The sequence below is a fragment of the Strix aluco genome, unplaced genomic scaffold (genome assembly GCF_031877795.1).
Source record: "Strix aluco isolate bStrAlu1 unplaced genomic scaffold, bStrAlu1.hap1 HAP1_SCAFFOLD_112, whole genome shotgun sequence".
In the NCBI taxonomy this organism is placed as follows: Eukaryota; Metazoa; Chordata; class Aves; order Strigiformes; family Strigidae; genus Strix; species Strix aluco.
This window is the reverse complement of record NW_027436551.1, coordinates 1-24,869: the sequence shown is the minus strand read 5'-3', so window position 1 is coordinate 24,869 and position 24,869 is coordinate 1. Positions and strand designations below refer to the sequence as shown.

The 24,869-nt window shown below is 61.1% G+C and overlaps 1 protein-coding gene across 1 annotated transcript; it reads left to right on the top strand.

Moving 5' to 3' along the window:
- Positions 1 to 1,202: 1,202 nt before the first annotated feature.
- SP1 (Sp1 transcription factor) lies at positions 1,203 to 18,220 on the top strand. The gene is made up of 6 exons (XM_074813931.1): positions 1,203 to 1,323; positions 2,519 to 2,613; positions 3,295 to 4,789; positions 15,058 to 15,226; positions 15,876 to 16,075; positions 17,203 to 18,220. Exons 1-6 carry the CDS (start codon positions 1,317 to 1,319, stop codon positions 17,520 to 17,522), a joined length of 2,286 nt encoding a protein of 761 aa, XP_074670032.1. The 5' UTR covers positions 1,203 to 1,316; the 3' UTR covers positions 17,523 to 18,220.
- The last annotated feature ends 6,649 nt before the right edge of the window (positions 18,221 to 24,869 follow it).

The window sequence follows — 24,869 nt, the reverse complement described above, 5'->3', positions numbered from 1 at the left end:
CCCCCCCCCCCAGTTTGTCACCAGCTGTGCCCGTCTCCCGCTGCCGGGGTGGCCACACGGTCACGTCCCCCAGGGACCCTCATGTTTCGTTTGCCTTCAAAAAACTTCATTTTTTGTAAACTAGTGGCTTTTCGCTGTGGAACCCCCCAAAACCGCCCCCCGCCCCCATTCCCAGAGCAGGGTTGACCCCAAGAGCTCCTGCCTGAGGCGGGGAGAGGCCACGGTGTCCCTGCGGTGACAGTCCCGGTCACGACACGGCTGGGTGCTGTGACAGGAGGCAGAGCATGTCATGACAGGGACTTGAGGGCCCGCTGATGTGACTGGGCCCTGGGGGTGTTTACACAGTGACGAGGCCCCGCCGCGGGCCTGTGAGGACATGTCACACGCGGAGGGCAGCTGTCGCGACAGGGCTGGAGGTGGCTCGTGACAGAAAAAGGTCACCGGGAGGGCGAAGAGCGGCGCTATCGCGACACGGCCTGGGTTACCGAGCCGGCGTGGCCACCGCGGGGACGCCGCCCGGGGTCGGGGTCGGCCGGCTCCGGGCAAAGCGGCGGTCGCGGCCGGGGCGGAGCCAGCACCAAAATGGCGCCTTTTCCGCCACATTCCCGGCGCCGCCAAGCCGTCCCTCCAAGGGCGCAGCCCGGCCGCTCGCCCCGCCTCCTCGCGGGACTTATTGGCCAGTTTGAGACGGACCGCCGTTCTCATTGGCGCGGCGCTCCGCCGCGGCCACCGCCTCCGAGCTAGGATTGGGCAGCGCGCACGTCAGTGTGCGAGCCCGCCTTCCCCCGGGGCGACAACCGCGCGGCCGATTGGCGGTCCGCGCTGCCAGTCACTCCTCCGCCCCGCCTTTCCCTACCCATTGGCGGCGGCGCACGCCCATCACGCCGCATCCCACGCCGCCGCGGCCGCTCCCATACGGGGTCTCCCTGCGAGCCCGCGCGGGCGCCGATTGGCCCCCGCCACCGCCGGCCCGCCCCCCCCGCTCCCCCATTGGCCGCCGCCCGCCGCGCTCCCCCTCCCCCACGGGGCGGGGCGGCGGGGGCGGCGCCCCTCCCGCCTCCCTCCCCCCCCCGCCGGCCCGCCCTCGCTTCCCAATGGCCACTCCGCCCGTCACTCGCCCGCCCGCGGCGGCGTCCCATTGGCGGACGCGGCGGAGGGGGCGGGCCGCGGGGCCGGGGCCGCGGCGCGCGGCTCCCTCCCTCGGCAGCCCCTTGGCGGTCACCGGCGGGGTTAGGCCGCCTCGTCAGCGAGCCGGGCGCGCCCGCCCCTCCGCCCCCCCGCCCCGCCGCCGCTCGGGCTCGCCCCCCCCGGCCACCATGAGCGGTAAGGACGGGCCCGCCGCGCCGGCGGGAGGGGGGCGAGGGGCGCACGGCCGCCCAGGCACACGCAGACGACGGCGCCCGCCCGCTCGGAGGGGCCAGAGGCGGCCCCGCCCCACGCCGGGCCGGGCCCCGCCGGGCCGGGCCTCGCCTCGCCTCGCCGCGCCGGGGGGACCTGCCGGGGGAGGGACCCGGGGGAGGGGGAAGGCCTCGGGGGAGGGACCCGGCGGCCGGGCCGGGCCGGGCTGGGAGCGGAGGAGGGGGCGAAGGCGGCGGCGGCGGCGGGGGGGGAGCGGGATGGGGGAGGTCCCGGTAATCGAGGCGGGGGGGGTGTGTGAGGGAGGATCCCGGGGGATCGGGCGCGGAGAGGAGGATTTTTGCGGGGGGAGGGTGTAGGCCTGGGCGGGGGGGGGGCGGCTGTGAGAGCAGGTACCGGAGCGAGGGGGGGGCGCTTCCCCCCAGCCCCCGAGGAAGGCGCCTTGCGAGGGCGGATGCGTGCGGGGGGGGGGAGCCGGGGGGGGGGGAGCCGTGGGGAAGGTGTGACCTGCTGGGTGTGTTTCGGGGGGGGGCGAGGGGGGGTGATAGTCCACGGAAGCGATGTTGGGGGGCTGGAGGGGACCCTGGTAAAGGGGTGCTGGGGGTGTGGGCAGGTCCTCGGCCGGGGGGGTGGTTGAGGAGGGATTTGGGGGGAGCAGCGACACCCCCCCGCCCCGTGCGGTGGGGGTCAGAGGGAGCACGGATGGGGGAGTCCCGGCCTGGGGAGCCCCGTGGGCTGGCTCCACGGTGGGGAATCCCGTGGGCAGGGCAGGGAAAGGGCTGCCGGGGTGGATCCACGGAGGGCCGGGGCGGGAGGTGTGCTCCAGGCCAGCGGGGACGGCAAAGGGGAGGCCCGGGGAGGACCTCGACGGGGGCCAGGGAGTGTCCCGAGCGGGTAGGGAGGAGCTGGGGCCTGGAGCAGGGCCGGGTCCTCCTCCGCCTGTCCTGCTGCCAGCTCCCCTTTGGCAGCTCCCTCCGGTTCCCAGCCCCTTCGCGCCGGTGCCCGAGCAGCGCACGGTCCCCCCCCCGAGTGCCTGACAGCGTGCCGTGCCCCCCCGCTCTGCCCAGCCTTCCTGCGACTCCCCATGTGTCCTCGCACTCCCGATCCCCCTTTCCTGCCCCGAAATGTCTTTAACTCCCGCTGTCGTTTCCCGCCCGCGCAGACCAAGAGAGTCCCGAGGAGATGTCGACAGTGAAGCCCGAGAAGGGCGAAGGAGATGCCAGCAGTAACAGCAGCACAGGCAGTGGGGAGGGCCAGGTGAGTGCAGGGAGGGAGGAACAGCCCCAAGCCGGCGCCTCTCGCCCCGGGGAACTCGCTGTCCCCGTGGCAAAGTCCAGGGCCGGGCCGATGTGTTTGTTTGGCCCAGCCGAGCGTTACGCCGGCTCCTCTCCCCGGGGAGAGGAAGAGGAGGGTGAGTGAGTGCTGGGGGATCGTCACACTGCCAAAGGCCCCGCCGACCCGAAGCGCCCGTGGCTTCCCCTCCTCCCCCAGCTCTGCAGGGTGCCCTCAAAAACCTGACAGTTCCCCGGTTCCCAGTAAACACCGCAGCCCTGACTGGCCCTTTGCCAGGTCGGGGTGCCCAGGAGCGACTGTACTTCCCCAGAGTTGTTCTCCTGTGGGGCGATTTGCCCGCTTTGGGGTGGAGGAGACATCTCCTTCACTTTTACATGCAGACTCCCTCCCCTTTCCTCCCTCCCAGAGGGTTTTTCCCTGTGGGTTCAGTCTGTCCCGGCCTGACAGCCCAGTGTCTGGCAGTTGTATTTTTCCGGCTGTGGGTGGGTTTTCTCAGGAAGGAGTGTTTATCTTTTCCAAGTACGCTCCTCCCTGCTTTCTCTTTTAATTATTCCCCCCCCCCCCCGCCCGCTTTTTTTTTTTTTTATTTTTGGCCTGCCCATCGGGCCGCCTCCCACGTCCTTTAACTCCTCCTCTCCTTCCCAGGAATCGCAGCCTTCCCCGCTGGCTCTGCTGGCAGCCACCTGCAGCAGGATCGAGTCTCCCAACGAGAATTCCAACAGCTCCCAGGGCCAGCAAGGCGGGAGCGGCGAGCTGGACCTCACAGCCGCCGCCGCTCAGATCGCCCAGTCCGCTAACGGCTGGCAAATCATTTCTGCCGGCTCCAGCACACCCACGGCCTCCAAGGAACAGGGCAGCAACGGCAGCAACGGCGGAGACGCCTCCAAAAGCCGGCCCGTGAGCGCGGGGCAGTACGTGGTCACGACCGCCTCCAACTTGCAGAACCAGCAGGTGCTCACGGGCCTGCCGGGAGTTATCCCGAATATCCAGTACCAGGTCATTCCCCAATTCCAAACCATCGATGGGCAGCAGCTCCAGTTTGCCACCACCCCAGCCCAAGTCAACGTGCAGCAGGATGCCTCTGGTCAACTCCAGATCATCCCCGGCACGAACCAGCAGATCATAACGAGCCGAGCGGGGACGAGTAACCTCATCGCCATGCCAAACCTGCTGCAGCAGGCTGTCCCCATCCAGGGCGTGGGCTTGACCAACAACACCCTCTCAGGGCAAACCCAGTACGTAGCCAACGTCCCCGTGGCTCTGAACGGCAACATCACCTTGCTGCCCGTCAACAGCGTGGCCGCCAGCCTGGCTCCCACCTCTCAGACCGTCACATTGAGCAGCTCCGGCTCTCCGGACAGCAGCTCCCAGCCGGCCACCTCGGGCGCTGCCATCAGTTCCACCAACACGGCCACGTCTCACGCTAGTTCCGGCGCCTTTTTTACCAACGCCAACAGCTACTCCACCACCACCACCACCAGTAACATGGGCATCATGAATTTTTCCACCAGCGCGACGGTGGGAACCAACGTCCAGGCGCAGACGCCCCAGAGGGTCAGCAGCGTCCAGAGCTCGGACTCTCTGCAGAGCCAAGTTTCTGGGGTGGCTTTGCAGCCGGGGCAGCAGAAAGAGGGGGATCAGAGTCAGCAATCGCAGCAGCAGCAGCAGATCCTGATCCAGCCGCAGCTAGTCCAAGGAGGGCAGGCGATCCAAGCCCTCCAGACCACCCCGCTCTCTGGGCAGACCTTTGCCACTCAAGCCATCTCGCAGGACGCCCTGCAGAACCTGCAGCTCCAAGCTGTCCCCAACTCTGGGCCCATCATCATCCGAACGCCTACGGTGGGTCCCAACGGGCAGGTCAGCTGGCAAACCATCCAGCTCCAAAACCTTCAGGTTCAAAACCCCCAGGCCCAGACAATCACCTTGGCCCCCATGCAGGGAGTGTCGCTGGGGCAGACGGGCAGCACCAGCACCACGCTCACCCCCATCGCCTCCCTCCCCAGCGGCACTGTCACTGTCAACGCTGCCCAGCTCTCCTCCATGCCCGGCCTCCAGACTATTAACCTCAGTGCCTTGGGAGCGTCTGGGATCCAGGTGCATCAGCTGCAGGGGCTGCCTCTGGCCATAGCAAACACTGCCGGTAAGTTGGTTTCTCTCGGTTCCTTTTCCGTAGCTGGGCAGAGGAAATCGAAGGCGAAACCGTGTCGCCTGGCTGCACACAGCCGGCTCCGTGCCCCGTCTGGGGGTTTGGGACGCTGGCACAGCCGTGCCAGGGCTGGAGCTGGGTGTGAGCGATGCCAAACAGAGTTGGCAAGCGGGCCGGTGCTTCTGTTGGCCCCGCGAAGGAAGTATTAAGCCTCTGCCGATCGCCAGAAGACTCTGACACTCCTTTTGGGGAGTTAATTAACTCTTGGGCGGCCGATTGCGTGAGAAGAAACAGGGGAGATGCCTGTGAATGGGGAAGGGGAGAGACGCGTGGGGAGGAGAAGGGGGACATTGCGTGCGATGCTAAAGCGAAGCGTGGTTTTGTGCGAGGCCGCTGTCCTGCCCCGATGGCCATCCGGGGGGGTCTCGGGTCAGGTTTGGGGTGTGGACCCGAGTCCAGCTCAGCTCCTCGGCTGCGGAAGCCCTCAGAAAGAGCCACGGATTATAAAACTCAGGAATAGCTGAAAACCCCCTGCCTTCCCCCTAGAAAACAAACAAACAAAAAAGCCCTGGGGAATTTCCTTGCAGAGGCGGAAGAACGGGCTCTTTAAGTGTATATTTAGCCTAAAGTTGGGTGCTGGTGTGGGACGCTGTGATCTCATCATGGCCAAGACGGCCCCGCGTGCGTGGCTGGCGCGGGGCGTCCTGCTCGCTCCCCCCCCCCCCACCCCGGATCGGTCCCGGCGTCTCCCAAAAGCTCCCACCAGGCCGGGGCGGGGGGTGTGGACACGGTGTGAGCTTGGGGCTGCTCAGCTTCCCCTCGGAAATGCCGAGCCTGCCTGGGCGAGGGGGCTGTAAGCTCCTGCCGTGGAAGAAATTGGTGCTGAAAAGGAGCTCCGCTTGCTTTTCCAGTGTTTTTCTTTTTTTTTTTTTTTTTTTGTTCTGGCTCTGGCTAAAAAGGCAGTTGCTAGATTTAGTCACAGCTGAGAGGCAGCAAAAAAATGTTGCTCAATCCGACTCCTCGTGCTTCCTTCTCGCGAGAAGAGGCGGCTGCTCTCCCGGAGTTGTTTTGCAGCATTATTTTGGGCTGTTGCTACAGCAGCTTGGCTTGCAGGCGTCCGCGGGTTTATTACAGACCGCGCCGCAGTCGGGATTAGCCTGATCCTTGGATTTCCCTGAGCGGAGAGACCCGCTTGTGCTAAAGCACGCGGCAGCAGGGGTGCTGATGGCAAGTCACCTCTTTTATACGTGGAAATGCAGGTGGTGGAGGGTCCCTCTGGTCTTCGCCCGCCCGGGTGCGCCGGGATCCCCTCGCCCTGCGGCCTGGCAGGGCCGTTTGCGTCGAGACGAGCTTGTTTTGGAGGTGCCGGAGAAGCGCATGGGCGACTCCTAGTTCCTGTATTTGTGCCTGGCTCTGCCCTCGGAGGTGGGGCAGGGAGGAACGTTCCAGAGACCACCCATCCAACACGCTCACACTGGGGAGCCCCGGCCACCGCCTCCTCCCCCTTTTTTTTTTTTTTTTTTAAGCTCTTGATCCACGGTGACGAATTCACCGTCCGACGCTGGCAGCTGCACCAAGAACCACAGCCGAGGGCCTCGCTCTTCCTTAGCTCGGAGGATGTGACGTTCAGGCGACGCTTTGATGTCGTTAGGTTTGAAAAAACAGAGCAGGGTTCAGGTTTCAAAGGGCTTGTGGGGACCCACCGAGACCCCAGCTCGATGGGACCCTAAGTTAGGCTCCTAGGACAAGATCACAGAGGCTGCGGCTGGGACAGAAAGCTTCCTGGCACTGCTCTGTTCACACAATTTGTGTGGGTTAACTCCAAACTGGAGGAGTTTTTTTCTAGATGGGGCCGTTTGTCCCCCTGCCACCTGCAAACAGCCCCTCTCCGACGGGTGCTGAGCTCCCCCCGGACCCTGCACTGGGTGCGTCATCTCCGTCCGGAGCTGAGCCGTCCTCTGCTGCGTTGGGAGGCTGCGAGCGCTGCTCCCTCGCAGTCCCAGCTCTCTGATGGCGACTTAACTCTGCCCGTGGTCCAAATTTTTGAACATTTTCCATGAGGAGCCTCCCCGGCGGCTCTGCGAACACGCACCACGTGTGCTGGAACTTTCTGCGCTCGCTTTCTGCTCGAGGCTAAGAGTTGAGAAGGTTTTTATTGTAGTAGAAAAAGCTCCTCTGCTTCCCAGAGAGGCGAATGGAAAATAAACCCCAGGTTTGCTTCAAGGGGAGACTGGCAGCTGGTCTTCCCCGGCCCCTTGGGTTTCGCCACGCGTTACGGTGTGGCGGGGAGAAGGGGGTGCACGGTGTGGGGGTTCGGGAGCGGAGCATGCACCCCAGCTGCCTCCCGGGCTCGCGGCTGCCGCCTTTCCTACCACTTCCCTGCAAATCTGCTTTAGCTGAGTTACTCCAGAGAGCTCAGCTCGGCTTCCTTCAGGGCTGACAGCCGCTCCGGTGTCCTGGCTTGGCTGTGGCAAGCATGTGTCCCCTCTCCTGAACCCCGCTCTGGTGTGTGGGCACTGTGGGGGGGGGCTCCTCTGGCCTGTGGCTCTCAGCCCCTCAGGAGGGCTGGGGGCGAGTCGCTGATGAGTTTTCTGCTTTACCCTTTCCTTTTTGCAAAGCGGCGAGGGGAAAGATCCCTCAGGAGAAAATGACACCTGAAAAAAAAGTCTTTGAAAATCAGATTTTTGCTCTTGGGCGTGAGGCAGAGCCCGGCGCTCTGTGCAAATGGAACTCGGCTTGTGTTTGTATTAATTAGGTGGTTTGCAGGCTGCCTCCTCCTTGGCGTTAGACAGGCTGTGAATTAGCCCCGTGGCATGAGAAGGTCTGTGACCAAAATGGGCTGGTATGTGGGCAAACAGGCCTTGCAGCCGGCTCTGCTGCCAGGGGAAGGCAGCCACGGAGCTGGGGAGGGGATTTCCTCGGCTGGCATCGCCCCAAAAACCCGGCCGTGGGTTTGGGTGCCACCGTTCCCCACGCGAGTGGGCAAGCAGGACTGCCTGCGGGCTGAAGGAAAAGGAGATTTTGGGTGCTGTTCTGTGGGTGTGCTAGTGCAAGGGTGGGTGTCGCAACACTCGGACACCTCGGTGGGATCCTCACCCCGGAGAGCGGCGTCACCGCAACGTCACCCCAGTGCTGGCCCGCTCGGGGGGGGGGACGACATCCTGCGTCAGGCCCCTTCACACGGAGGCTCTGTGGCAAGCGGGGTGGGGGCGATTTTCAGAAGTTTGTCAGGCCGGGGTTTCTCTTCCCCTTTTGACCAAGCTTTAGGGAGGAGGAGAGGGACTTTTTTTAGCTCCCTGTCTGTCTAGTTTTGGCAGCGAAGTGGCTCTGCCCCACATACCTGTCCCTGGCAGAGTCCTGCCGCTTCGAGCTCGGTGCCTCGGAGATAAAGAGCCCTGCCTGGCTGAGGTATGTGCTGGGTAAACAGGCGTCCGGCGGTGGCTTCCCGTGAGGTCAACACCGGAGTTAAACCCCCTCATCCGAGGCCTTAGCGAGCGCTAAAGGATGGTTTATTCCAGGGGAGGATGGAGCCGGGAGGGTGCCCGGAGCACTGGTGGGACTGGAGAGATGGGGCAGCCCCCAGCCATGCCCCTGCCCCGGGGTGTGTGGGCAGGACGAGCTCCCTTTCTGGGCTCTGTCTGTCGTTTGGACGGAGGCGTGTGGTCGAATTGAGCAGTGGGACGTAGCAAGGACATCCTTGGGAAAGGAAAAAAAAAAAAAAAAGCCTTTGTGGGGGAAGTAACCCTTTGAAATCTGTTTACCAAACGCATCCCCAGCTCTCTGCTGCGACTTTGTTCTTACAGGGCTCTTCCCAGCCGTCGGGGCACTGACACAAAGACCTGATTGTCTCCTATTTTCTGTTTTTAAGGGAAGCTTTGTAGCAGGGCCTTGATGAGACATCCACATGGCATCATCTGCGGAGGGGAGGGGAAAATCGGAATCAATCTCGGGCCAGCAAGCCCTGACAGGATCTCTCCTTAACGTGCTGTAATTGTTTGTTTCATTACGCCCATGACATCACGTCAGAAAATAATTGTATTGTGAAATTTCCTTCTCTAAACTCTAGCTGGGCTGGACTTTAAATACCCTCCCAGCTTCCCTGGCTGACCTCTCTCCTTGCCATAATAAAGAGAGTGGTTTACTGAAAAAAATTACACAAATCCCAAGAGATCCTGGGTCTGCTTGGGAAAAGGGAGTGATCCCCATATAGAGCCTGTGTTGCTGCTGTGCAGCTTCGTCCTGGCAAGGTTGTGCCCTGTGCAAAGTTGGGTCTGGGGCTTTGTGGGGCAGCCCTCCTCCTCCTCCTCCTCCTCCTCCTCCTCCTCCTCGAGGCCGGGGCTCACCCGCCAAGGAATGGGAGTGCGCTGGCAGCGGTGCTGGTTGGACTGGTTGGGTGCTGCGCACCCCGTGACTCCTCACAGAAGAGTTTCCTCGCCTGGCTCCGGACCGTCTCGCCAGGCCCTGATCTTCCCTTTCCTTTTATCTGTGCTGGCCTCAGCCCCGCCGCCTCCTCCTCCTCCTCCTCGCGTGGTCTTTATCGCCCGCTCGCAGGAGCTGGCTCCGGGGCCCCAGGACTGGGGGTGGTTTCAGCGTGGCTCCTTTCCAGAGCGTCAGGCTCCCGCCGTGGGGAGGCTCACGCCAGCCCTCTCCCCGTCCCGTCTGGGTTAGATGCCGTGAGTGATAGAGGCACCAACTCTCTGCAGAGGGGCGTGATTAGAGACGGAAGAAGCATCCACCCTTGTCTGCAGTGGCCCGGAGGAATACGGGGGGGGGTTCAGGTGTGGCGAGAGATGCCCACGGGGGTTTCCCCATCTCCTGGGTGTGCTTTGGGGCTGGGCTCCCCTCCTCGGTGCTGACGGGGATCACCCTCCCCTCTCAGCTGGGTGTTTTCCTCCTCCCGTGCTCCTCGCGCCTCATCAGGGACTTCTCTTTTTAACTAACCCCATTTCTTTTTTGGCGGGGTTGGGTAGGACCTGCCTGCGCTACGGGCTGAAGGTGCTCCGGCTGCTGCTGGTGGCCTGGTTCGCCCTGGCAGGGCCACCCCAGTGACGGCTTTACCAGAACTAGAGGTTTCACCCCAGTTTTGCGGCTATCCAGACTGGAATTAAAAGGGAGAGGAGAGTTGCCTTTCAGTTTGCAGCACGACAAAGGTATTTAGCAAGTGCTGGGGTGGGGAGGGGGGGGGTCAGGGATCTTGCAGATTGGACGAGGTGGCTTCCCAGCGCGTCACGGGGCTGGGGGGGACACGGCTCCGGCTGCCCTCGCAGCCCACCTCGCTCTTGACCCCACAGCTCCGTCCTTATTTATTTCTTCTCCAAAGGAAGTGTAATTTATTGTGACGCACAGAAACCTCCAACAATTAAAGGATATCGCCGAACTCGCCGTGTGGTTTTTCAAGTCATTAAACTCCAGATTAAAACACAATGACTCGATGTGCTGCAGTCTGACTTCAAAACTGCACCCTCGTACGCAGCCGGGCACCGCGCGCTCCCCGCGCCGCCGTCCATAACCCCGAAGAATTACGAAGCGAGAGCTTGGCTAATTTACATGAATGACTTCCTAGCGCAGATTAACTCATTTTGCAAATTAGTGAGGAAATCAAACGAGATAAAAATCAAGGGGACTGCGTTACAAAACCGACTTTGTTCCTTTGTGTAGCAAGTGCAGCTTAATTGTCTTTGATCTGGCTGGAGCAGAGCGTGGTGGTGTGTTTTGGGGAGAGCAGCGAGCACCGGTGAGGCCACGCTGCTCGCTGCCACCCCGGGCTTTCAGACTTTGCCAAAAAAAAAAAAAAATAGAGGAAGCGGGGAGAACTTGAGTTGTGAGCTAGAAAGGTTTGACTGGGGTGAGTTTTCTTTCAGGCTCATGCCTGCTGTCTGACGTCCGCTGCGATGTGCCGAGAGGTTGAGGGAGCCCCTGGGGCTGCGTGCTGATGGGTTTTGTGGCCCTTTCTATTCGCCTTCAAACTTCCTCTTGCCTCTTTTGGTTGCGTCTGGAAGGTGACATGGGTTTGTCGTGCGTGCCCCGCTCTGTGTGGTGACGACTCACCCTCCTCTTCCTCTCCTGCCTCTGCAGAGTTGCAGCTGCCAATGTTGCAGAATTTGCACAAGAAACCATTTTGGGTTGTTTTTTTTTTTTTTCCAGATCCTCTGTAAAAATGAACATCGAGTCTGTTTCCCCTCTCCTAAGGTCAGCTGGGGTGGATCTAAAAATGCTCCTCTCTCCTCTCCACAGGGCATTTCTCACCTCGTTTTAGTTTGCTAAATAAAACGACTAAACCGAAGCATTTTTCCTCCGATGAGCAGTGAGAAGACAAGAAACACCTTGTCTTGAGAGAAGTCGCACGCGCTCTCAGGCGCTTTGGTCCTTTTAGTGTGAGGCCAGCAAACAATTGCCCCTCTTCTGGGGGGGGGGGGTCTCGGAGGTCGGTACCCCCATCCCATGCTGATGGAGCAAAGACAGGTCGGGTGCAGGAGCCGGACGCAGCAAAGCAGGATCAGCTCTTGTCGCCTGTCCTCACAGGCAAGTCCTTTGCTCCCCAGGGTTTTCCAAGGATTAACCCCCCCCCTCCTTGCTCTATTAATATATTTTTTTCAGGATTTCAATGACCTGAGTGTGGACCAGGGGCTTGGCAGCCTTCGTGAAAGCTTTAGTCTTAGAAGTAATCTATATTAGTGGAGATAATAAACATAAATTATCCAGCTGGTTTCTCTCCGCCAAGCTTTCTCCTGAAACTGCAATATTCTGGAGACTTCGGCGCGTCCTGATATGTGAAGAATGAAGCGTGTACGTACAAGATCTGTCTTCTCTTGCCGTAATTTATTTATAACTTAATTAGATGCGAGCCATAGATTACCAGAAGGAGGATTTGGGTTTTTTCCCCTCCATATGACATGCCAACAGACTATAAAATGCTGCGTAGGCTTTTGCATGTTGGAAGATTGAAGCCGTTCCAAGACATCAGGGCTGGAGTCTCCCCCTCCCAAGCGTATTTTGGGGAGAGCGCGTGTGTCTTCTCCTTCCTTTTACAGCAGCTCTCCCCGGACGGCACATACGCGACAGGGAAATCTCTAATCTGTCGCTGTAACGCAAGCTGTCGTCGTTGGCTTATAAAGCTTAAAAAAAAAAAAAAAAAAACAAAACCCCAAACCCAACCCTCCCTGGTTCCCTCCATGCTGGTTTTAGACTGTAAACATGTGTTGCAAGGGCTGGGGGGGTGGCGGCCAAAAAGGTTTTGTCCTAAAATTGCTAAACTTTGCAGGGAGCACAGGAATGTTGCTGGTGAGGTATGGGAGGGCCCAGCCAAGATTTCCAAGCGGGGCTCAAAATTGTCCCCTTTAAGGGGGGACAAATAATTCGCCTCCTCCCACCTGGTGACACTGAACAGCCAGACCCGGCCTGGTCGCTGTCACGACAATATTTCTCTCCACCTCAGTGTCCGGGTGTGCGGGCAGCCACAACCCCCCCTCCATTGTGGTTATTAACGCTGCCACCACGCAGGAGCCCCGTCCCAGGGCTGAACTGGTCCCAGTGTGTCGGTCGTTGGAGTTACTTGCAGCATCTTTCGGGCGTGACGTAAGTAGAGACGGGACGAGCGGATGAGTCAGGCTTCGTTTCCTTGATTGCAACCTCCTTCTCTCCCAGTCGTGGCTTTGATGCTCTGGATGTCTCGATGGCAAACGGCTTGCCCAGCGCTGCCCTCTCCCAGGAAATCCGCACCCCTCCAAACTTGGGGGGGCAGAACAGCCTTAATTTCAAGCCTCCCTGTTTGTGTGCTCCAGCCTGGGAAAGCGAAGCTCTTGCTGATGCCGCCGTGGCCCAGAGGAGTGAAATCAGAGCTGGTCCTCTCGCCGGAGGAAGCCCAGATGTGGAGCACGGCCCGGCCACACACATAAACCCCCCGCTGGCCACGCAGATCATTGGCAAAGCCACCGCAGAGCTGTCGGGCATCGTGGCCCAGAGCTGGCCAGTGCCCCAAGTAGCCAGAGCTCTATTTCTGGTGGGTTTTGTCCTTTCCTGAGCTTGGGCCTGGCTCCTCGGCCGAGCTTTGCCAGGCCACCACTGACACCTGCTGGTAACAGCAACGCCGTGGGGCCGCCGAAGGCTGTGGGCTGCCAGAAACTCTTCGTCATTCCCCCCCTCGCTGTCTCCGGGTTGTGAAACCCTCCCGGCCGCAGGAAGAGAGCCCAGCCTGCCGCTAACGGACGTTGCAGGCCGGCGTAAGTCTGAAGTTTATCCTTCTTCCACACCAGCACCTCTCCTGCGGGTGCTGGGTGTGCTGCCTCCCGCCTAGAAGCTGTTACATGAAAAAAACAGGTTTTTAAAGGAAATTTCAGCGCTTTGCTGATGGTACTTGTCCCAGCAGGGCTGCTCAGAAGGCTGTGCTGGCCTCCTGTGGTAGCACCGCCGGTGGCACCACGCCAGGGAGGTGACCTTGGCTCCTGCAGCCCCGTCGTGACGCTGGAGGACACCGGCAGCAGCACCGTGGGCTGTTCTTTTGGGAAAACCCGGCTTTGGAAACTGCAGCTTTGTGACGTTTGTGCTCCCTATTTAAGAAGCAGCTTCCAGGTAGTGGGAAGAGGAGATGGAGTGAGTGAACCCAGGTCCCCACGACGTCCCTCGCATCCCGACGTCCTTCGGGCACGGTCCTTCCCATTAACTCATCCTCACTGGAGCCGACCAGGCAGCTGCTGATAAACAGCATCAAGAAAGCTCCCGGATGGGTGTTTTTGGGGAAGACTCGCCCTGACACAGGCTCATTTCCCGGCGGTGGGAGAGAACCTCTGGAAAGAGCGGCAGAGCGCAGCGTCGTTTGCTGTTGGGGCCGAGCGTGTGTGTGTGTGTTTGCACCCGCTTGTGTTTTATCTCAGCCCCACATTCAACCACCACCACGCTCAGGCACTGAGCTCAACCTTGGCTGCCTGCTTGCGAGGAAGTTGGTAGGAAAAAGGTGAATTTTGGGCTTGAATCGCAGTTTATAGCCAGTCAAGGATGCTGCCACCCGTCCGGCGGAAGCGTCTCAGCTCTAAATCTGCCGTTAGACCTATTGGCATATGTTAATTGCAGCTGAAAAGAGATTACTCAGCCTGCCGACTCTGCGCCCGCTCCGGCTTTTCAGCATGAAAATAATCAAGCAGCGGAGCTTGAAGGGAAATAAAACACTTGTGAAGTGTAGATGGGGTTATTGGAGAAGCAATTAGATGACAGCATAAGCGTAGAGCAATAAAATGGCAATGAAAACTGATAGGCTTAAAAACTTCCTACCCCTCGACCCCCCCGTTACGAATGGTTTATGTTTGTCTGCATTTGGGAGCTCGTCAGCACTACCCTGCGGTTCCTACGGCTTTTATAATTGGGAATTGCTCCTCGAGAGAGGGAGGGACCGCCTTCCCCGAGCAGCGCCAGATGATTTTTCAACTTTATATATAAATATATCCCTTTCTGTAATCGCAGTAATTAACCAGTGAGCGCGTGCCGATAATATCTTCGCTGATGGATGCTGCTGAAGACTACGGTCTTCCAGCCTGCTTTATTTATCACTGCCTTTTTTTTTTTCTTTTTTTTTTTTCGGGAGAGGGGGGTGTTTGGCAGGAGGCTTCGCATCTGCTCTGTAGATTCGCTCCTGGATTGTCGCTTTCATCAAGTTTAAGCTGGAGAGATGTTTGAAAAGGGAAAACTGCCTCTTTCAGCCCAAAAAACGAGGAGGGGGAAGGGACCTCGGTGAGGTCGGTAGCACGGTGTGATGCGGAGAAGCCGGGGTTTCCCTTGGTGATGTTTTGACACTCGCTGACACCGATGCAAGCCGGCCGGCGCTGCTCGGGTTTATGTTTTCGCTCTGGTTTCTGCGCTGAAATAGTTGGCAGGTGGCTGGAGTGACGGAGCGGGGCTGGTTTTCCTGAGAGATGCGGCTCTTACCTCTCCTCTGGACACCAATTGGAGGACACGGACCAAAATGTGGGGCGGTGTGGGGGAGCTGGGGGGATCCCCCCTTTGCTAGGGGCTGTGGAGAGCAGGGAGAGCCCCAGGGCTTTAGGGAAAGCTCCGTGAGGGATTGTCAGGGCTTGGAAATAGAGGAACCTGTGGAAAGCTGAGGGAGAAGGCTGGAATTAATAACTTCCTATGGCTCAGTCGGGTTGAGACCCTCCTGGCTTTGCGGCTGCCGTGGGGAGAGGCCAGGGAAAGCCCCTCTCCCTTCCCTCCTGCTGCTCGGGGCTTTGCTGCTGAAGAACCCGCAGTAACCAACCTCCTGGGTTTTCTTCCAGGCGACCACGGGGCTCAGCTGGGTCTTCACGGCTCGAGCGGAGACGGGCTGGGAGACGAAAACGCGGCTGTGGAGGAAGGAGAGACCAGCCCGGACCCGCAGCCCCAGCAAGGACGGAAAGTGCGGAGGGAAGCGTGTACCTGCCCCTACTGCAAAGACAGCGAGGGAAGGTAAGGCTGCTCCGCCCCCCATCCGGCAACGCCACCTGCCCGAGCCCCTTCCGAACCCCCGCGAGCAGGCTGGAACCCCCAAAGCGCCTCGCTTGGCCCCATTCTCCCTCCCTCCAGTCACCTGGAGCTTTCAGGATTGTTTTAACTCTTTCCCTCGGACTCAGAATCCCAGAATCACCCGGGTTGGAAAAGCCCTTGAAGCTCCTCCAGCCCCACCATGAACCTCCCCCTGACCGTTCCCAGCTCCACCAGATCCCTCAGCGCTGGCTCAACCCGACTCTTCAACCCCTCCAGGGATGGGGACTCCCCCCCTGCCCTGGGCAGCCCATTCCAACGCCCAACAGCCCCTTCTGCAAAGAAATCCTTCCTAAGAGCCAGTCTGACCCTGCCCTGGCGCAGCTTGAGGCCATTCCCTCTTGGCCTGCCGCTGGCTCCTTGGCTCAAGAGACTCCTCCCCCCTCTCTGCACCCTCCTTTCAGGGAGTTGCAGAGGGCCAGGAGGTCTCCCCTCAGCCTCCTCTTCTCCACACTAAACCCCCCCAGTTCCCTCAGCCGCTCCCCATCAGACCTGTGCTCCAGACCCTGCACCAGCTCCCTTGCCCTTCTCTGGACACGCTCGAGTCATTCAAGGGCCTTTTTGACTCTTTCAGGAGCTCTGGGGATCCAGGTAAAAAAAAGCAACACATCTGCCACATCCCGGGCTGCGGGAAGGTGTACGGCAAAACCTCGCACCTGCGGGCTCACCTGCGGTGGCACACTGGGGAGCGACCCTTCATCTGCACCTGGATCCTCTGCGGGAAACGTTTCACCCGGAGCGACGAGCTGCAGCGGCACAAGCGCACGCACACAGGTACAAATCGGGGTGCTGCTTCCCCAAGAGTTGTGGGGAAGGGAGTTAAATCCAGTTGGCGGCCGGTCACGAGTGGTGTGCCCCAGGGCTGGGTTTTGGGGCTGCTCCTGTTTAACATCTTTATTGATGCTCTGGACGAGGGGATCGAGTGCACCCTCAGTCAGTTTGCAGACGACACCCAGTTGGGTGGGGGTGTTGGTCTGCTCGAGGGTGGGGAGGGTCTGCAGAGAGACCTGGGCAGGCTGGAGCGATGGGCTGAGCCCAGCTGGGGAGTTTCACTAAGGGCAAATGCCGGGTGCTGCCCTTGGGCCACAACAACCCCCAGCAGCGCTCCAGGCCTGGGGAGGAGTGGCTGGAGAGCTGCCGGTCAGAGAGGGACCTGGGGGGGATTGGTAATGAGCCAGCAGTGTGCCCAGGTGGCCAAGAAGGCCAGTGGCATCCTGGCTTGTACCAGCACCAGCGTGGCCAGCAGGGACAGGGGAGGGATCTGACCCCTGTGCTGGGCACTGGTGAGGCCGCCCCTTGATGAGTGGGTTCAGTTTTGGGCCCCTCACCCCAAAAAGGCCCTTGAATGAGTCGAGCGTGTCCAGAGAAGGGCAACGGAGCTGGTGCAGGGTCTGGAGCACAGGTCTGATGGGGAGCGGCTGAGGGAACTGGGGGGGTTTGGTGTGGAGAAGAGGAGGCTGAGGGGAGACCTCCTGGCCCTCTGCAACTCCCTGAAAGGAGGGTGCAGAGAGGGGGGAGGAGTCTCTGGAGCCAAGGAGCCAGCGGCAGGCCAAGAGGGAATGGCCTCAAGCTGCGCCAGGGCAGGGTCAGGCTGGCTCTTAGGAAGGATTTCTTTGCAGAAGGGGCTGTTGGGCGTTGGAATGGGCTGCCCAGGGCAGGGGGGGAGTCCCCATCCTGGAGGGGTTGAAGAGTCGGGTTGAGCCAGCGCTGAGGGATCTGGTGGAGTTGGGAACGGTCAGGGGGAGGTTCATGGTGGGGCTGGAGGAGCTTCAAGGGCTTTTCCAACCGAGAGGATTCTGTGATTCCCCCCAGCGTCCGTCACCTTTTTACTGGCTTGGGCAGGGTGGGGGGAAGTGGCCCAGCCTTAGCCTGACCCCCCCTCCCTTTTTTTTTTTTCCCAGGGGAGAAGAAATTCGCCTGCCCGGAGTGCCCCAAACGCTTCATGAGGAGCGACCACCTCTCCAAGCACATCAAGACCCACCAGAACAAGAAGGGAGGCGCGGCCAACAACGTGGCCATGAACGTCTCCGCCGTCCCCATGGACACGGGGGCCTCGGCAGAGGGTAACGGCGGGGCCACCCCCTCGGCCCTCATCGCCACCAACATGGTGGCCATGGAAGCCATCTGCCCCGAGGGCATCGCCCGCCTGGCCAGCAGCGGCATCAACGTGATGCAAGTGGCCGACCTCCAGTCCATCAACATCAGCGGCAACGGGTTCTGAGGGCGACGCGGGACGCGGGCACCGGCGGGCGACACGGCGGCGCCGGGCGGCACGGGGCCGAGAGGCGAGCGGAGACGGAGCCGGGAGCTATTTTCACCACGAGGGCGACGTCCCTTGTCACCCTCCAGCACTAAAGCCCAGCTCCTCTTCCCTGGGATCACAGCCCTCCTTGAGCTGTCCGACCTCCGGGGCCCGGTGACCACACACGAAGGCCAGAGCTATATATATATTTTTTAATTTCGGCTTGACCTTATTATTATTTTTTTTTTTTTTTCCCCCGCTTCCCTCCCTCCACTCCCTCCCTGGGATCCATCTGCCCCTCCGTAGCTAGCCTTCGACGCCATCATGCCTTGGTAAAAGTATATGATTCTTGAAATACTTTTTAGCAAAATCAAAACAAAACAAACAAAAAAAAAAAAAAAACAAATCAGAAAAAAAAATCAAAAAAAAAAAAGGAAAAAAAAGGAAAAAAGATTCTATATTATTATTATATATATAAAAATATAAAATGTGTTCGTTTGAGAGAGGAGAGATGTTGCTGCGACCATGGCTTGGTCTCTTTGATGCCTTATCTTGGAACAGGTTGACCCTCTGGGCAGTTTGGCCAGAGCCTGAGCTGTCCTTCAGACCTTATATTACATTTTACTTGTAATCTTAAAGGAAAAAAAACCACCCCAACCCCCCCGGTCTTTTTTGTACGCTTTGCTTTTAGGTTGTTCTTTAATTCCTTTGTAATTATTTGGGTGAGGTTTTGCTTTTTTTTTTTTTCTTCCCCCGCCCCTCTCCGCCTTGTAAAAAGAGCTGCCCTCTCCCTGCCCCTTCACTGGCCTTTTTTTTTTTTTTTATCTTTATTTCCCAACGATCTTTTTTGACAAAGATCCTTTTCCTCCGGCTTTTCGCGCCGCGCTCCGGCGGGCTGAGCGGCGATTCCACGCGGAATCGAGTCGTAAAGGGTTTTCGTGCAGGTTCACTCGAGCGATTTAGCAGAGGGTCTGGGACCCGGTGCCTTGGGGGTACGGCGGGACACGGCTCGGGAGGTCCTCGGGGAGGGGGGGAGAGAAAAAGTCTATTTTTTTTTTTTCCGACCGCTGTTGGTCTTAAGAATAATAATAATCCTGAAAAATCAGCGCCTCCGGAGCGGGTCAGCGGGAAACGGCACTTTTCCACCCCGGAGAGGTCCCGGTGATGAGGGTGAAGCATCGAGGGGACACAGGCCGGGGCTGTCACCTCTGGGTTTTGCCGTGACGCTGCTGGAGGTGGCTCCTTGTGCTTCCTCCTTAAAAAAAAAAAAAAAAAAAAGGGTGTTGGAAATGGGGACGGTTCAGGGAAAACCCTTTTGTTTTTCCGCTACCCAGATTTTCCCACCCTGGGAGGACCGGGACGACTCGGTTCTCTTCCGTTCTTCCTCCCACACCCTCCTCTTCCTGCTCCAGCCCAGACAGCATCTGCCCTTTCCCCTGCGGCTGTGAACAAGGGGGGGGGCTCCCCTGCCCGCCGCAGGAAGGATTCGGGGGGGGGCCCAGCGCCGTCCCCCCCAGTATCTGGTGTGGGGGGGGTTTGTCTCAGGGTGACTCAGAGCGCGCGGGGCGGCTTCGTTTCGTCCCCAAAACGAGGCAGCGGTGGGACGTGGATCCCAACCACCCCCCCCCCCCATCGAAGGCAGCAGGGAGCTGTTGGGTGAAATCCTTGTTTTCGAGGAGAAATTTTGGGGTGAGACGAGCCCAAAGTGGGGTCTGAGCTGGAGAGGAGAGAACCCCAGCGGGAAGCTCAGAGGAGAGCTTAGATCATAGGAACAACCCCCGGGGTGAGGAGGGGGGGGGGACACAAAACCCAACCCCAGTGCGGAGCTGGAGGGTGTTGAGCTGACAGTGGGGGCTCGGAGAGGTGGGGGCGGCTGGGGGCACCCCCATCTTGTCACACGTACCCCCTTTGCTTTGGGGGGGGGGAGCAGGTGCCCCTCAGCTTTACTCACTGCTCTCAGCTCCCCAAATCCCACCCGGCATCCTCCTCCCTCCCCACCCGAACACCAGCCCCCGGGGTTGGGGGCAAGGGGGGGTGCGGGGGGGGGGGGGGGGGGGTGTGTTTCTGCTGTAACATTTTCTAAAAACATTTTTATTTTTTCCCTGCCTGAGGAGAACCAGGACATTCCCCAGGATGCGGGATCCCTCCTCCCGCCCGGGGTTGCCCGGTGGGCTTCGGCTGAGCCGGGACCACCAGGACGGAGCCGCCGGCTCGGGGCCGAGGTTGCCAAAACGGGCTGGAAAAGCCGTTGGAAAGGGGCGAAACCAGCCGCTCCCCAGAGCCGGGGGCACCCCCAGACCCCCCCCGGGGCAGAATTTTCTCCCGAACCCCACGCTCAGATGCTTCCCACGGTGGGAACCCCCCCCAAATCCACACCAGGGTCTCCCCCCCCCGCTCCTCCGGGGGCCGAACCATCAGCGGCAAAATCCAGCCAAACTGTGAAGCTCGAAGGTGTTTTTACCTTTTTTTTTTTTTTTTTAAAAAAAAAAAAAAAAATAAAAGAAAAAGCTCTGCAGGGAGGGAGGTGGCGAGCGTGGCGATTCCTCCGGCCGATCTTTCCGCTCTCTCTCTCTCTCTCGATATATATTTTTGCATTTGTATATTTTTATATAGGAAACTTTAAGCATTTGTATTTTAATAATCTGTGAAGCACTATGAGTTCCCCAGCACCTCGTGTCCGTCTCCTCCCCCCCCCCCCCCCTTGATACTGGAAACTACAGAGAATTGGTAGAAAACAGGAATTTTTTTTTTTTTAATTTAATCATTGATTTTTATTCTTTTTTTTTTTTCCCCCTTACCCCATAATTTGGGGGTCCCTGAGACCCACCCCCCCCCCGCCCTGCTCGCTGACTCTGCTCCGTCCCAGCCCACCCTGTGCCGAGCGGGAATCAAGTGCCAACCCCCCCCCCCCCCCCCAAAAACCTCACCGAGGGGACGGGCTCTGCCACGGGGTTTTGGGGTGTCGTGTGTGTCGTGTGTGTGTCCCCCCGCCCCCCCCCCAGTGACATTCCCCGTTGTCCCTGATGGAGCTTAATTTTCCTATGGAAACACGGCGGGGGGGGGGGTGGGGGGGGGGGGGCTTGATGGGGTCCTGGGGGACCCCAGGGATGGTTGGGTGGGCCCTCCCCCGTGTTTTGGGGGGGTTGGAGGATTTGGGGGGATTGGAGGATTTGGGGGGGGGGGGTGGGCAGCTGGACCCGATCATCCCCGTTTCAGCTCTGCAGCACCCGGGTCCCTCCCCTGCTCCATGCACCCCATAGCCCCCCCCCCCCCGAACACCCCCAGCAGCCCCCCAAAACACCTCCAGCCATTCCTGGGGCGGGGGGGGACACACACACATAAAAACGTGCCTTGATACGGGGGTGACAGGCTGGGGACGAGCCCCCACTCCCCTCCCACCTCCCCCAGACTTTTATATCCCCCCCCAAGGGGTTACGGGGCTGGAGGGGGCGGGGGGGGGGACATTGGGGTGTCAGGACTGTCCCTGAGGCTTCCCCAGCCCCCAGCTTTAATCCACTGTCACCCCTTAATCTTGGGGGGGCCGGGGCTGGTCATCTATGCAGCGGGGGGGGGTGGGGTTGGGGGGGGTCTCACAGGATCCGGGCCCCCCCCCCACTGGCAATAATTCTCTCTCCCTGTCAAGACTGTTTGATCTTGTCCTGTCTGTGCTATATATTAATTTTGGGGGGGTTTTTTGTTTTTTAAAAATCCGGTGGCCGATGTAATAACACCCAAAACATGTTTTTGGGGGTTTGTTTGGGTTTTTTTTTTTTTTCGGTTGTTTGTTTGGTTTTTTTGTTGGGTTTTTTTGTTTTTTTTTTTTTCTTTTTCTCCCAAAGTGCTATTTTTTTGTACAAAAAGACTTAGATTAAAAATGTTAGTTTTTTTGGGGCTCCTTTGTAAACGGGGAATGACGATTTCTTTTTGTAATAAACACGAGTCGCTGGCGTTGTCTGGAAATCTGCGGGGGTTCAAATTGGGGGGAGCACGGCCTGGTTTTGGGGTGGGGGGGGGGGGTTCAGCCTCAGGTGGGGAAACTGAGGCACCGGGTGAAGCTGTGACAAAGTGGGGGGGGGGGGGGGAAACTGAGGCCGGGAGCGTAATTTTGGGGGAAACAGCCGTGCCTTGGCGAGGGGGGCGGTTGGGTGACGCTCCCACCTGGGGCACCCCGTCCCGCTCTCCTCCCTGCTGCGGGGGCAGCACCTTCCTCCTCCTCCTCCTCCTCCTCCTCTTCCTCCGGTCAGGGCCCACTTTCTTCTTCCCACCGGCCCCCGCACGCGTCCCGCCAGCTCCGTCCGCGCCGCCGGAGGCACCCATGGGGCTGGCGCCGGGGCTGCCAGGTGGGTGCTGGGCCCCCCCCCCCCCCCCCACCCTAGGGTGCATCTGGGGGGGAAGTTTGGGGTGTTATTTTTTTTGGGGGGGGGGTGCTATGAGCCATCACCGCTCTGTGTGTGTGTGTGTTCCCCCCTCACCTCCATCCAGGCCCCCACAACCTCAGCTGCGTCTCCTACAAGCACCCCAGCGTGCGGGGTGGGTTGGGGGGTGCAGGGGGGGCCAAGGCTGGTACCGTCCGCTGCCCCCCCGGCCAGTGCTGCATCGGCATCTGGAACCAGAGCCACGCGCTGGTGCAGGGTGAGACACCCCCCCCCCCTCTATCTGGGGGTGTATCCTGATGTGGGGGGCAGGGGGGGGTCTGGTGCTATCCTGGGGTGTTGCTGGGGACAAGGGGCTGGGGCCGGATCCTGGCCTGGGGGGTATCAGGGTGCCGGGGGGGGTGTGTGGGAAGGGGCTGGGGCAGGATGGAGGGGCCTGATCCTGCCCTGGGGGGTATTGAGGTGCGGGGGGGGGGGTGTGGGAAGGGGCTGGGGCAGGATGGAGGGGCCTGATCCTGCCCTGGGGTTATTGAGGTGCAGGGGGGGGGGGGTGTGGGAAGGGACTGGGGCAGGATGGAGGGGCCTGATCCTGCCCTGGAGGGTATCGGGGTGCGGGGGGGGGGTGTGTGGGAAGGGGCTGGAGCAGGATGGAGGGGCCTGATCCTGCCCTGGAGGGTATCGGGGTGCAGAGGGGGGGTGTGGGAAGGGGCTGGAGCAGGATCCTGCCCGGGGGGGGTATCAGTGGGGGGCAGAAGGATCTGGGGAGGATCCAGGGGCCTGATCCTGCCTTTAGGGGCAGTTCCGGGGGCCGGGGGGGGGGGAAGCCCGGACACCTGGATCCCTTCCCAGCTGCTGCGCTTGACCTTGGCCTTGAGAAGCAGCTACAGCAGCGCTGGGATGGAGCAGCGCTGCGGGGGGGGTGTCCCAGGCAGGGGGGGTCCCGGGGAGGGGGGGGGGGGTCCCAGCCGGGGTTCCTGCCCCATCCCAGCGCTCGGGGTCCCCCAGCCAGCACCCTGGGGTGCTCTGGTGACAGGGGTGGTGTCCCCAGGCTGCTGGGGGGGCGGGGGGGCCGCCTGCCCCTCTGCCACCTGCACCCCCAGTCCCGCGGGCCCCCCCGGCGGCACCGTCCTCGTCTGCCTCTGCCACGGTCACCTCTGCAACGGCAATGCCAGCGGGACGGGGACAGCCCTGGGGCTGGGGGGGCCCCACCACGGCCCCGGTACTGGGGGGCACTGGGGGGCACTGGGAGGCTGGATGGGATCCACTGGGAGGCCAGGGGTGCTGGGGATGCATGGAGGGCTGGGGGGGGGACACCCCATGGGGGACCCTGAGGCTGTCAGGGGACCCACGGAGGGGTGTGGGACCCATGGGGGGGCTGGAGAGCCATGGGGGGGGGGGGGGGGGGGGCTTGGGGCCCATGGGGGATCTGGGGGGGGACTGGGGTGGCCCATGGGGTGGACTGGGGGACCCTTAGGGGACCTGGGGGGGGACTGGGGGCCTTTGGAGGGGACTTGGGGCCCATAGGGGACCTGAGGGAAACTGGGGGGGCCCATGGGGGGGAGTAGGGGACCCTTAGAGGACCTGGGGGGGGCCATGGGGGGCCATGGGTCCCATAGGGGACACATAGGGGTCTGGGGGGGCCCATGCGGGGGACTGGGGGACCCTCAGGGGACCTAACGGGAATGTGGGTCCCAATGGGGGGGGGCTGGGACCCGCAGAGAGCTGGTCCCCATGGGGTCCCCAAAAGGGGGGGCCACCCCACCCCAGACATCTGGGTCCCTGGTAGGTCTGGGGGGCCCCCGTGTCACCGCAGCCTCTGTCCCCAGCGCCCAGCCCTGCGGGGTCCGCGGGGACCCTGTGGCTGTGGGGGGCCGGTTCCCTCCTCCTCCTCTTCCTCACCTGCCTGGCCGGCTTCGGTAGGGACAGGGACACGGGGGGGGGGGGGACACGGGGACCCCCGGGCACAGGTCACGCCCTGCCCTGTGTCCCCTGGGTGTCCCTGGGGGCGGGTGTCCCCAAAAGCCACCTCTCTGGTGTCCCCAGGGTTCGGGTCTTGCAGGATGTGGGGGGTCCCCAAGTGTCGTGTCACTCTGTCCCTGGGGTCGGGGGGTCCCCCGTGTCCTGGGGAGCCCTGGGGGGGCGGAGGGTCCCGGAGGGGGGTGGCCCCAGTGTCCCCAGGGTGCAGGAGACCCCGGATGGGGGGATTCCGGGGGGCCACATCCCCTGTGTCCCAGGGCGGGGGGGTCCCAGGGGTTCCTGGTGTCCCCAGGTCGTGTGTCCCTGATTATGGGGGTTCTCTGGGTGGGGGGGTCCCCTGTGTCCCACATGTCCCCCCTGCCAGGGCTGCAACGGGCGAGGACCCCCACGAGGCGACAACCCCAGGGGTGCCGGGGGATCGGGGTCCCCCTGGAGCCTCCCAGCACGGACCTGCCTGCGCTGCGCTTCCTGCAGGTGGGGGGCACCCACGGGGGGGGGCACCCATGGGTCGGAGGGCACCCATGGGGGATCCTGGGGGGACACCCATGTTGGGGAGACACGATGGGAGGTTCGGGGGGGGACACACCCAAATGGGGGGCACTTAAGCATGGCAATAGTGGGACCCACCTGGGGGCACCCGTATGGGGGGGCTGGGGGTCACCCATGGGAGGGGCACAAGGAAGCCCAGAGCTGAGGGTGTTCATGGGTGCCCAGGACTGGGTCTACTGGGTTTGGGGTGCCTGGGGGACCATGGGGCTGGGGACACCCATGGGTGCTTGGGGGTCCCTGAGTATGGGGGTTCCTGGGGCTGGGGACACCCATGGGTGCTGGGGATCCCTGGGTGTGGGGGTTCCTGGGACTGGGGACACCCATGGGTGCTTGGGGGTCCCTGAGTATGGGGGTTCCTGGGGCTGGGGACACCCATGGGTGCTGGGGATCCCTGGGTGTGGGGGTTCCTGGGGCTGGGGACACCCAA